Source organism: Schistocerca piceifrons, chromosome 1 (genome assembly GCF_021461385.2).
Source record: "Schistocerca piceifrons isolate TAMUIC-IGC-003096 chromosome 1, iqSchPice1.1, whole genome shotgun sequence".
Lineage (NCBI taxonomy): Eukaryota > Metazoa > Arthropoda > Insecta > Orthoptera > Acrididae > Schistocerca > Schistocerca piceifrons.
In genome coordinates this window covers 1,199,177,207-1,199,190,531 of record NC_060138.1, presented here as the reverse complement: position 1 = coordinate 1,199,190,531, position 13,325 = coordinate 1,199,177,207, and the positions used below count along the sequence as shown (strand labels likewise).

The 13,325-nt window shown below is 43.0% G+C and overlaps 1 protein-coding gene across 1 annotated transcript in view; it reads right to left on the bottom strand.

Moving 5' to 3' along the window:
• Window positions 1-13,325, bottom strand: part of LOC124779271 (serine/arginine repetitive matrix protein 2) — an 874,478-nt gene that overhangs the window by 691,182 nt on the left and 169,971 nt on the right. Inside the window, exon 2 of the mRNA XM_047253700.1 lies at window positions 6,966-7,135. Coding sequence (XP_047109656.1) covers window positions 6,966-7,135 — 170 coding nt within the window. The remainder of the gene's footprint in view (window positions 1-6,965; window positions 7,136-13,325) is intronic.

The following is a 13,325-nucleotide window of genomic DNA, read 5'->3' as shown; positions in this document are numbered from 1 at the left end:
GTCATCAAGGGTAGACGACTGGGCCTTCGGCTCCGAAAGCCCATCTCGATGATGTTTCGTTTAATGGATCGCAGGCAGACATTTGTTGAGGGTTCAATACTGAAATCTGCAGCAATCTGCGCAAGGATTGCACTTCTGTCACGTTGAACGATTCTTTTCAGTCTTCGTTGATCCCGTACTTGTAGGAACGCTTTCCCGTCGCAGCGATTTCGGAGAAGTTTTACCGGATTTCTGAAACTCGCGGTACACTCGTGAAATTGTCGCACGGGAAAATCCTCACTTCATTTCTACCTTGGAGATGCTGTGTCCTATCGTTCGTGCGCCGGCTATAACGCTACGTTCAAACTCACTTAAATCCTGATAACCTGCCATTGTAGCAGCAGTAATCGATCTAACAACTGCACCAGACAATTGTTGTCTTATGTAGGCGTTGCCGGCAGCAGCGCCGTATTCTGACTATTTACATATCTCTGTATTTGAATACGCATGCCTATACCAGTTTATTTGGCGCTTCAGTGTACATTTCAATTAAGATGTAAATGTAAACCTTTTGTGTTTCAGCATTTATTGTAAACTTAAATCATGGTGACAGGCAAGGGGACTCAAGGCAATCAAGCACCCCAATGGTAGGAGGCAAGTGAACGCATCGCAATCAAGCATTCCGATTGGAACAGTAAGCTATTACGTCCACGTCATTGTTCCTAGATCACTCTAAACGTAGTTTCTAACCAGGCATTGAAACGGCTAACCATATTGTACTGTAAAATCAAATTTGCAACACTAAAATAAATTACTAACATCAATATTAACCGATAGAACACAGAGACTTAGATTTACATGGTAAAGTGAAATGTAGAATCAAATGCGTCCGTTGTTAATTACAAAAACAGGCACACTTGACGTTTGTAGATCCCAGCGCCATCTGCTACGAATGAAAAACATGGTTTGAGTAAACTATACGTAGTTTTTGGTGTAGAATCCGAATATGCAGTGAAAATGAGGGGCTCCCATTTGATAATACAATGCTGACCCCACCAGGAGGTGACCAGCTGTACCACAGTCTCTTTTACTAATATTAACTTTTCGCTTAGAACTTTTTTTTACCCACGGTGTCTCTCAAACAAACGCTCTGTGTAATGACTGCAGTTCTGCGAAGTGAAATAATTACTGCAATGAATGTGTAGTTAATCAACTGTACCAATTTTGAACGTTGACTTTGTGGTATAAGGACCGTCTGTTAATTTGTATGCCTTATAAAAGTCAAATTTCTTGATTTTTCATTTGCCCAACGGCTATAATTTTGTACTGTCTAAACTGACTGCAATTGGAAATGTTAGTGAAAGAATCTGCTACATGCAATATTTATTCTTGAGTACTGTGTCTCATAGTCTGTGTTAAAAGGTGTGTCGTTTTCTACGATTGAAGAGACGGTTTCCGGAGATTGTAGTTAATGTACTTTGTTTTACCTGAATCATGGTGCGGGCCCTGGTTGAGTGCATCGCTCCTTTCATGCCGACGTTTTGAAGGAAGATGATTAAATTAAAGATGAAACTCACAATTAGCCGTTTTGATTTAATTATTATTGTTCACACTGCTTTTGCGGTATCAGCTATTACTACACAAAACTAGTGCCGACTGCACAACCTTCATTAACCATGTTGGAGATTTTGCCGATACCTTGACACTAGTTGTGTACTTGTTTTACTATTTTACTTGTAATACTCGTATCTTTCTTGTTACCACGACATTCTGTCCCAAATGTTGATTTAATCAACGTTTTGCACGCACTTCCATGTCGTCCGCCTTTCACTGCTACTGCCAGACTCTTAACTTAGCGTCGCTTTCACCTTGTGTGTCTACTTGCGTCGCACCCTGTTGACAACGACACAACGTGCGCCTTTCACGTCGTCTCACAGAAGTGCAATACTGTTCTGGACAGTCGGTTTTCTTTACGTGCCGGGAAGGTTCCTTTGAAAGGACGCGGTCGATTTTCTTTGCCATCCCTGAAACGATCCGAGCGTGTCCTCCGTCTCTAATGGCCTCTTTGTCGACGGGACGTTAAACACTTTCTTCCTTCCATCACTTTACTGTACTTTTGTAACCAAACAGCTACATCAACGGTGTCCTGAGTTCAGAGGTGAATTTGGATATTCATGTACATATAAAGTATGTATTTTATTGAGTTACTTGGCTCGCATGTCAGTAGTTTTGTTATGATGAGTGAAGGTGAGTAAGAAAGCTAGTAATTTTACGAGATGTCTGTGTACACTGTTATGTAGAAATGTATAAAAATGGGTGCATTGCAGGTATGTGCGTATTTAATGGATGCGTTTTTACACTGAAGCGTCAAAGAAACTGGTACAGGCATGTGTATTCAAATACAGAGATATGTAAACAGACAAGAGTACGGTGTTGGGGGCGGCAACGCCTGTATTAGACAAAAAGTGTCTGGCGCAGTTGTTACACCAGTTACTGATGCTACAGTGGCAGAGTATCAAGATTTAAGTCAGTTTGAACGTGGTGTTACAGTCGGCGCACGAGCCACAGGACACAGCATCTCCGAGGTAGTGATGAAGTGGAGATTTTCGCGTACGACCATTTCACGAGTGTATCGTGAATATCAGGAATCCGGTAAAACATCAAATCTCCGACATCGCTACTACCGGAAAAAGTCCCTACATTAACGGTACCAGCGGCGACTGAAGAGAATCGTTCAACGTAAGCGAACTGCAAACCTTGGCCAAATTGCTGCATATTCCAATTCTGGGCCATCAAAAAGGGTCAGTGTGCGAACAATTCAACGAAACATCATCGAAATGGGCTTTCGGAGCCGAAGGCCCACTCGTGTACCCTTGATGACTGCACGATGCAAAGCTTTACGCCTCGCCTGGGCCCGTCAACACCGACATTGGACTGTTGATGACTGGAAACATGATGCCTTGTCGAACGAGTCTCGTTTCAAACTGTATCGAGCAGATGGAAGTCTACGGGTATGGATAGAATCTCATGAATCCATGGACTCCGTATGTCAACAGGTAACTGTTCAAACTGGTGGAGGCTCTGTAATGGTGTGGGGCATGTGCAGTTGGAGTGATATGGGACCCTGATATGTCTAGATACGACTCTGACAGGTGACACGTATGTAAGCATTCTGTCTGATCATCTGCATCCATTCATGTACTTTGTGCATTCCGACGGGCTCGGGCTATTCCAGCAGGATAATGCGACACTTCACACGTCCAGAATTGCTACAGAGTGGATCCTTGGACACTCTTATGAGTTTAAACACTTCCGCTGGCCACCAATCTCCTCAGACATGAACATAATTGAGTACATCTGGGATGCTTTGGACGTGCTGCTAAGAAGAGGTCTCCACCCCCTCGTAGTCTTACGGATTTATGGACAACCCTGCAGGATTCATCGTGTCAGTTCCCTCCAGCAGTACTTCAGACATTAGTCGAGTCCATGGCACGTCGTGTTGCGGCACTTTTGCGAGCTCGCGTCGCCCTACACGGTATCAGGCAGGTGTACCAGTTTCTTTGGCTCTTAATTGTATTCAACTTTGCATCATATTTCCGAATTATATTTTAAAAAAAGGCATCGATTCATTACATTCGTGTAGAAGTACTGGCACCTAGTACTGTATGTAAGGATTTTGCCTCCAGAGCAACACATACCAAGCGTTTCTCCCTTCCATTTTAATGCGTTATGATGCCGCCTATGATGACAAATTTGTACAATAGTCGATTCAAAAAATGGTTCAAATGGCTCTGAGCACTATGGGACTTAACAGCTGAGGTCACCAGTCCCCTATACTTAGAACTACTTAAACCTAACTAACCTAAGGACATCACACACATCCATGCCCGAGGCAGGATTCGAACCTGTGACCGTAGCGGTCGCGCGGTTCCAGACTGAAGTGTCTAAAACTGCTCGTCCACTACGGCCGGTATAAATGTCTTTCTTAACGAGCAATTGTGCTTACTTAATTTTCGTAATGTTCTTCAGTTTACACTTTGTAAAGCAGCCTGTCTTCTTCATCAAGGTTCCAGCTACCACACGCCAAATTTCATTGACATCGGTTAAGCGGTTTAGTCGTGAAATCGTAACAGGCGTAATTTCTTTCGCATTTATAATATTATAACGGAATTTTGGATTGGCATGGATTAAACACATTGAGGATTATACAAGCATTTCATTCTAGCTGGTACCAACGGCTGCAGTCGCGAATTTAACAAAATTAAACGTGCGTTTGGTTTTATTCGCTGGGAGACCCCGGTTGGGACATTCAGGAGCTTGGTGCAAGTCTTTTTATTTGACGCCATTTCGGTGACTTGTACGTCGATGATGATAAAATGACAACGAGGACAAAGTATACATACAGACGCGAGGAGAACAAAATAAGAGACTCAGATGCGAATTGAACCCGGGACATCAACGTTAACCTCAGTAACACCAGCTGTTTGTGTAAACCCATCTGTAACAAAGAAGTTACAATGGATGCATGATGCTCAACGGCTAAAATGTGACGGGTCTGTGACTGATATTATTATGAAGTATGGATATGGATTTAAGTTATCCGTGCAGTAATAAAAATGTGAGGTTCGTCGAAGGCCTCAGAGGGCATGGTCGCCTTATGCTCTCTTTCCCTATTCGTAACGGATCCTGTTCCCATCATACCATTTTATGCAGTTGCTGACACTACTCCATATATCTTCGATCGGAAATGCTTACCTCCTTTCTGTTTCATTTCACTGCTTCGTACTGTATCTATATTGCCTGCTTAAAAATAACTGTACTGTCTCAAGAGTAAACGTCCTGTTCTGTGATAACGAATCAAAATGTCCATATCACTAGAAGCAGTCACTAAGATCAGGTACTCCTGACGAAGATGATGCACGTAATTGTCAAAGTTTCGATGCTTACTCTTCTTCAAAGACATACGTGTTGCAGTTCCCTCCGTAATGTTGCTTTTGGAAAGATTTTTGTAGGATCATCACTGAAGTCCCGCAGCAATTCTTGGCTCATCTAGAAATAATTTTATGTGTTCAAATGTGGTTCAGATGGTTCAAATGGCTCTGAGCACTATGGGACTTAACATCTGAGGTCATCAGTCCCCTAGAACTTAGAACTACTTAAACCTAACTAACCTAAGGACATCACACACATCCATGCCCGAGGCAGGATTCTTATGGGACTTAACTGCTAAGGTCATCAGTCCCTAAGCTTACACAATACTTAACCTAAATTATCCTAAGGACAAACACACACACCCATGCCCGAGGGAGGACTCGAACCTCCGCCGGGACCAGCCACACAGTCCATGACTGCAGCGCCTGAGACCGCTCGGATTATCCCGCCGGCTAATTTAATGTATGAATCGGAACACATGAAGACGATCCTGGTCAGTTACTACGTTCTTTCTGGCTCAGTAGTATGCAAATTGCTTCTAGATCAGAGTGTTATCCCTGCTGGCTAAACTGTAAATGGTGATGCAGCACTAACACGTGGCATTTCTTTTAAATCCTCACACTCGATTCGACCAAAACCAATCGCCGCTTTCTGCCAGCACCACATGAGCCTAGTGCTGCAGATTGCACTCTGTGGACGTGTTCTGTACTTTAGCACCTCCTTCAGGAAACGAGAACGGCAATTACGACGCTACGCGTAATTATGGCTCACACTTTGTGCCAACTATTTACGGGGACTGATGGTGAACTTCCTGTGTCATCTCAAGGTGTTCACTTGGAACGAAACCGGTTGTGGCGTAATAAACGTATCTGAACTACGGCTGTGGTGATTTTTATTAAAATTTACGTTATTCAGCTGTGAAAGCACCAAAAGATTAAGATTTCCTTCATATGATCTGTCGGCTCAGGAAAAACGCCTGAAAATGTAAAATGCTGCAAGATACATGAAATCCTGAGAAATATAGAAATAAGCAACAGATAAAGACCTGTTATATGCAAAAGATCCAAGAGGGTACAAAAAGACTGGAAAACCAATAGAAAAGTGCTTGAATTAAAACGGTATAAGGCAGTGATGCAATCTTTCTCCCTTAGTGTACTCTTGTACATCGATAAAGTAGTGATAGAAATCAAGGAAAGGTCCAGTAGCAGGATTAAAATTAGGGATGAAAGGAAAGATCTATAAAGACGCTGCTATCAACAGTGAAAGAGCGGAAGATTATAGGTCAAATTGCAGGGAATGAACAGTCTAATGAGGACTGGGCGTAAGCCGAAGTACGACAAAAGTAATGAAGTAGCAGATATCAGGTTAGCGATAAACTTGACATCAAATTTAAGGATCACTTAGAAGGCGAGGTGAAAGAATTCAGCTACTTTTGAAGCAAAATAACGTGTGAGAGACGAATCAAGGAGGATGCAATAAGCAGACTAGCACAGAAAAAAAGAGCAGTCTACTTGTAGACATTAATCTGAGGAAGAAATTTATAAGAATGTTCTTCTGGAGCTCAGCATTGCATTAACGCCAGTCATGGACTGTGGGACAACTGGAAAAGATGAGAATTGAAACATTTAGATGTTACAGAAGATTGGTTGGACGAGAAATGAGGAGATTCCTGCAGAGTCGGCTAGTAAAAGGACATATAAAAAATTACTGGATAGATAAAGGAACAGGATTACAGGCCGTATGTTAGATCAGGGATTAACGTCCATAGTATTTGGGGGAGCTGTAGGAAGCAAAAACTGTGGAGGTAATATACCGAATAAGAATCGTCGCTTCGCTAATATGAAAAATGGACGCTCTGAAGACTATGCTGCACTCCCCAAGTATTTGGGCTTCACTGCACGTGTTCAACACCAGACAAGGCTACACTTCTCGTGTTCTTGGGCTCCACTTCACCTGTTCGACAACATCTGCAGACGAGGTTACCATTAGCTTCGACACGGTACGAGACTCATTGTCACGGTGAGCTCACGACAGGGGAGTGACGGCGTACTGACCTCAGTCTGCTGGTGCTCCTCCTTCTCGGTGTCCTCGGTGGTGGAGGTGGTGACGATGGGCCCCGAGTCCTCGACCACCTTGCCGCCCTCCAGCACCACCTGCCGCTTGACGCGCGTCTCGATCTGACGGCGCGTCGTCAGCTCCGTCTTCTTCTTCGTCACCCATTCCTCTGCAACAAACACACGACTCCGTTACTCGAACTGTATGCTTCGTTGGTTAATATGTTACATGTTATCCATTTGTAGAATTGAAATCAGTCTTTTATCCTTTATTTTATGACCGGTTTCGTTCTATGATATCATCACCATCATCACCACCATCAGATACGCCTAGGAAAAAAACCGAAAAGAGTGTGCAAACTTATCAGTGAGGCCATGATGTCGTACAACAGTGTTGGTAGTAGAATTACTGTACATCACTTGAGAAGCAGCTAAAAGGCCACATACCTGTCTTCCTAAAGTAGTAAACAAAAGTTGTAAAAACATAATAATAGTAACGTGTAGAGTAGGTTCGCCGTTAGCATTTCTTGCAGTTGTAGCGCAACCAGCTGAAGGGGCTTTGGTGCTGGGTGTCGCTTTCTGCACACGTAGTTTACAATTGTGTGTTAAAAAAAGTAATGATAGGGTTATTAATATTCTGCACATCTGAATATAACTTGAATTAACAGTGAAACAAAAACGAAGCTAGAAGAGATACGCAAAATACTAGTTATAATTTTAAAATGCCAGCTCTCAAATAGGCGCTTACGACATGCCCAGTATACTCCTATTAGAAAGTGGGTTAGGAACTGCATGCCAAACAACCCAGAAGGCGCGAAAAATACGGCGTCGCCGACACTGCACTCCACAATGACCAGTGAGGACGTAGGTCGCGTGTAGCTGGGGGAAAAATTAAAGGCATTTCGTTCAGAAGTATAACATATGCAAGGGTTATTTGAGTCGGCCAAATAAAGAAAAATAGTCATTGCCTATCAATAAATCCCGAACAAGGCCTTAGTCAACCATCAGTTCAACAAGTAAAAAAAAGAAGACATTCCATCAAAGGAGCACAGTGATTGTCGTATGGCATACTATGAACTTCCTTTATATCTCACACTTAATCTCATTCTATGGCAAAATCAATTTCGAGATCTGCCTGATTGGTTATCTTACGATACTATTGGTCACGTTTGGTATGTGGCGAACAAACCATTCATTGTGAGCGTTGTAACGCCCATGACAGACAGCATCTGACCTACACAGTTCTCAAACTTCCTAGCAGATTCAAACAATATGCCACACCGGGACTCGAACCTCGGACGTTTGCCATTCGCGGTCTACTGTACGCCGAAACCGGTAAAGATTGTGTCACAGAATGAGATCGCCTTTGAAGTAAAACAATGAGGCAGACCGGGACTCGAAACTCGGACGTTTGCCATTCGCGGTCTACTGTATGACAAAATCGGTAAAGATTGTGTCACAGAATGAGACTGCCTCTGTAATAAACATAACTTTAATAAGTCATGGTTGCAGAATACTGACTGGAATTATTGGTAGAAGAATGAGAATATTGGAAGAAGCTGACCTCGGGAAAAGTTAGCTTGGTTTCCGGGGAAATGTTGGAGAACAACACGCATCCACGACTTACCTTAAAACTGAAATTCTGAAGGTAGCAAGCCTAAAAAAGTGGGAGCGATTGGTTTCCTACAACTTATACAGCAACGTGGCCTTAATACAAGGGTATGAAGGACATAAAAGGGAAGCACTACGGAAAGAGAGAGGGTTGTAGGCTAACCTCGATATTACTCAATCTCAACACTGAGCAAGAAGGAAAAGGGACGAAAAACAAATTTTGAGAAAAGTCGCAAAGAAATTTGCTAGCAGATTAAAACTGGGTGGCAAATCGAGATTCGGAACGTTTGCCTTTCGCGGGCAAGAGCTCGGATGTTTATCACCAGCGCACGCTCCACTGCAGAGACAAAAATTTCATTCTGGAAAATCTCCGAGGTTTGCTGAAATATTGTAATTATGTAACAGAAAACAAAGGGCTTGGAAGGTCAGTTGAAGACAATAGATAGTTTGTTGAAAACATGTTATAAGATTATCATTAAAAAAAAGTAGCAAAAAATGTTAATGGCTTGTCGAGAAAGGGCATTATCGCGTTTCCGAGTTTTATAGTAAGTGTGACTTTACGCCAGTAGTTTTGGTTATAGCAAGCAGGAATTGCGTCATTCGTAGCCTGCTGTGCAATGATTTAGTCCATCCTGGTGACATGGTACGATGTCAGTTTCATCTGAGAACTGATAGTTGGAGGAAATAAAAGTTTAAAAAATCCAACCTGGTTGGGTTTATTAAAATGGAAACAAAAACTTTTGTTTTCTGCGAAGCTGATGTATTTGGACTGCTGACCTTCAGCTTACAGCGATTACACATTGTTGCAAGGTAAGAGACTTTTATGTTTCGAGCCCAGTTCTCGGATACTAAAATTTATCTGACAACCAGGACGCTATGACGCAGTGATCACTTTTGCCAGAGTTGTCACTTTCAAACCTCCTCTCGCGGGATAGTGCGATTATGGCGATCAAAAACAGTTTCACTCATACAGCACTGCAAAGAGATGACATGTGTCTGCTGATTAATAATCCATTAATCGCCATTGGCGCAGCAGGATCGTGTGTGTCGAAAAGACCTGCAGAGAGGCATTTTTGTTCTCTAGAGTGTGGTTTAAAAATTTGAAGGAAAACAATTAAGAATTTTTAGAGATTTTGAAGAACATTGAGCTACGTTTTGTATCTGTACATGGTGATTCAGCTGCCCCTACCAATAGGTTTTATGCAACCTGCACCGCCTTCGAAAATCACGCGCTAAATTTCCGTATTATCTCGCTCGCTGCGTACAAGCTGTTAGTCCTACGGAAAAAATGAATAGGAACTTTTTCGCTAGAGGCCACTATTTTCGTGCCATTCAAGAGAAACGCGTTTGAAGGTCACTTTTGTTCGTTTATCCTGAATAATTCCAAGGCCTCTAGCGAAAATGTATCCCAGTACAAAATTTAAGTACATTACTTTTTCTACAAAAAGGTCCTGTTCATTTTTCTGTAGAACTAATAGTTTGCGCGTAGAGTGTGAGAGAATATGAAAATCTTTTGCGGGGTATTTGAAGGTGTTGCGGGTTGTATAAAGCCCATGGGTAGGGGTAGCTCAGTCACCGAGTATAGTAGCACAGTATAGCTATGTAATTCTAAATTGCACGACTACATTCGTAAGAAAAGAGGTGCAATTTAGGTTAACAGTTATTATAGCCACGTAAGACAGTCTTTCTCTCCTGACATAAACTGCTCTTTGAACGACATAAAGAATATGCCTTGTTTCTATTACGATACGCTTCAAATCGAGCAATCCCGAATGCTCTTATTGGAGCAAAACCAAACAGCTTCTTACGCTCTTCGCAGCGGCGGATAGCGGCGGTGTACGGTGGGAGTAATTACGGACGCTCCGTAGTACGAGGATTAAGGACTCCGGTGTGTTACGACTGTAATTAAGTTTGCGCAACTAGTTGTAACTGCTGGCGGTACAGCCTGGACGTGGCTAACGGTGCGTGGAGAGGGTAGCAACACGCGGGGTCCGTCCACTCCACACAGCGCCGAGGTCTTCCATGCCGGAAGGGCGGAGCAGCTAGCGGCATCGAGCGGCGAGAACTATAAACAACGGCGCACAATGAACAGCGCCATAAAAGCCGGCAAACGTGCCGCCCTCTGAGGCTCGGCCGCCAGCTGCACGAAATACGTCCGCGTCGGCAAGTCCAGCAGCGGAAAATACGCCGCGCGCGAGAGAGTGGGGAGGCGGAGAGGCCGCCTTTGCACAGTGGGGCTCCGCCGTTCTACATCTTCATCTGCACCTCAGTCTTCAGTGATATCTACATCTATACCCTGCAAACTAATGTGAAGTGCACGGCACAGGATACTTCCCGCTGTGTCACATTAAGGATTCTTCCAGTCACATACTCTCACGAATTACAGAAGAATGGAGAAACTGATAGAAGCCGGCCGTGGTGGCCGTGCGGTTCTAGGCACTTCAGTCCGGAACCGCGTGACTGCTACGGTCGCAGGTTCGAATCCTGCCTCATGCATGGATGTGTGTGATGTCCTTAGGTTAGTTAGGTTTAAGTAGTTCTAAGTTCTAGGGGACTGATGACCTCAGATGTTGAGTCCCATAGTGCTCAGAGCCATTTTTGAAACTGATAGAAGCCGAGCGCGGGGAAGATCCGTTTGGGTTCCGGAGAAATGTACGATGGATAGTGTACGTATAGCTAAACTATTACACTACTGACCATTAAAATTGCTACAGCTGATGTCAGATAAGGAGATGGGAAAGGTGTTTCTAAAAACATGTATGACCATCATAAATTAAGAGATGGAGATTCAGGGAGCATTTGAATCGTGATATAGCAGAGAATTAAAAATTAAGTGGGCAGGTAATGTTGCAAGGGAAGAAGTACGACATGTATTTCTTCCAAAGTAAGTACCATTCTAAAATAGAAATAAAACAAGTAGACTTTCCTTAGCAGTTTTATTTTTATATGAAAACCTGTACTTTAGTCTACTCTTCAACGTAACTCCCACCATTATTAAGACACTCGTCGTATCATATAACCAGCTAGTGAACACCATCCTTGTTGATATCTACCATCTGATTAGGCCTCCACTGTAACACTGTTGTTTTGACATGTTCATTGCCGTCATGGCGCTGACCACCCAGATGCTTGTTCAAATACGGGAACATGTGATAGTCACTGGAGACTATATCGGATGATCAAGCTGTTACCAGCCAAATGATCTGATCAGCTCTTGGGTTCGATCGGCCGGGTGGTTTGGGGCATGCATTAACTACTCAGCATGCCAGGACTTTTGTTTTGGATTGCACAGAACCGTTCTTTTAAGGTCTCACAGCAGAACGTATAATTTATGGTGTCGCCACAAAACAAAAAATCCACTAGCAACAACCGCTTCTTGTCCCAAAAAATGGTACACCTCATTTTCCAGAGTGAAATTGTTTGCATGAAATTCACTCCCTTGGGTGATATTGAAATCCGCCATTCTGTGTGTTAACGCTTAGCGAGGTGTAACGTAAGCCATTCACGTTTCCTCGCCTGTGACAATTTGCCTTAAAAATTCGTCACCTTGCACACTGTGCTGCTCTAGGAAAGTCAAAGAATTGGCTAAACGTTTGCTTTTGTGCACCTCAATCAGCATTTTCGATGCCCAGGCGAGCATAACTTTCGAAAATTTAAACGTTCCATAACAAATGCACAAAACATACATCTTGACACTTCAGGAAACTCACCACATAGCGCCGAAGTCGTAGAGCGTCTGTTCTCTCTCTCTTATTCATCAGCTTTTTGCACCAAATCGTCAGTGATTACTGAAGGTCGCTCATTTCGTTCCTCGTCATTCACATTCGTATGGCCAGCTTCGAAAGCTCATCTACTCCCTACAATCCGATCGCTCATAATGTTTTTTCAATATACTTCACTCACCTGATAGTGAATTTCAGCCGCTTTCACACCTTTACCACTAAGAAAACAAATCACAGCTCGTATTTCACAGTCGTCAGAGTTCTCAGTCGGAGGGGGCATTTCAAACACAAACAAGCGTAAACACGACGAATGACTCTGTAATGGTGTCTATGCAACATACAGCGCGCATGCGCCAAATGCCAACTGCAGCGCTGCAGCGGTGAAATTTCAAAACGATACTTACCTCAAAAACACGTCTCGCATTAAAAAGAGTAGATGAGGAAGTATGTTTATGGAAGGGCTTTATGTAACGTCCCAAGTAGACGGATTTTTTCAACTATACGGTGGTAATAATGCAAAGACATGAGTGGAGCAGCCTTTAACTGCGATATCAATAATTTCCAACGATGTTTAAAAATACCTCACTCAGCTGTGTTTGAACAAATTGAGATTCTTACAAAATATTAAACCGCTCTCTGGCATTCTGAGTACGGTAATAGACACATCCGCGTATTCAGGTTCTGGGTGATACATTATTGTTGTGGAGAAGCACTTATCTTCCATCAAATAAACAACGTGACTGTATACAGTTTGACTTGTTAAATGAAATACTGTACTATTGATGAATTTCTATAGCCGTAAAGTCTTAGCACAAGCAAAGAACGGGACTTGATCGGTGGTTTCCTGCCAAGAAGAAAATAACGAGAATGATACAGAAGTAAGACGTTCATTACTTTCGACTCAAGTCCGACTGCTTTCATTGGGTGTGATTCCAGAGCCCCCAACAATGAGTAAAATGTGACTTGACAGATGAAGGTACGGCTACTACATAATCCAAGAATAGATGACTTGGCGTTGGAACCAGTA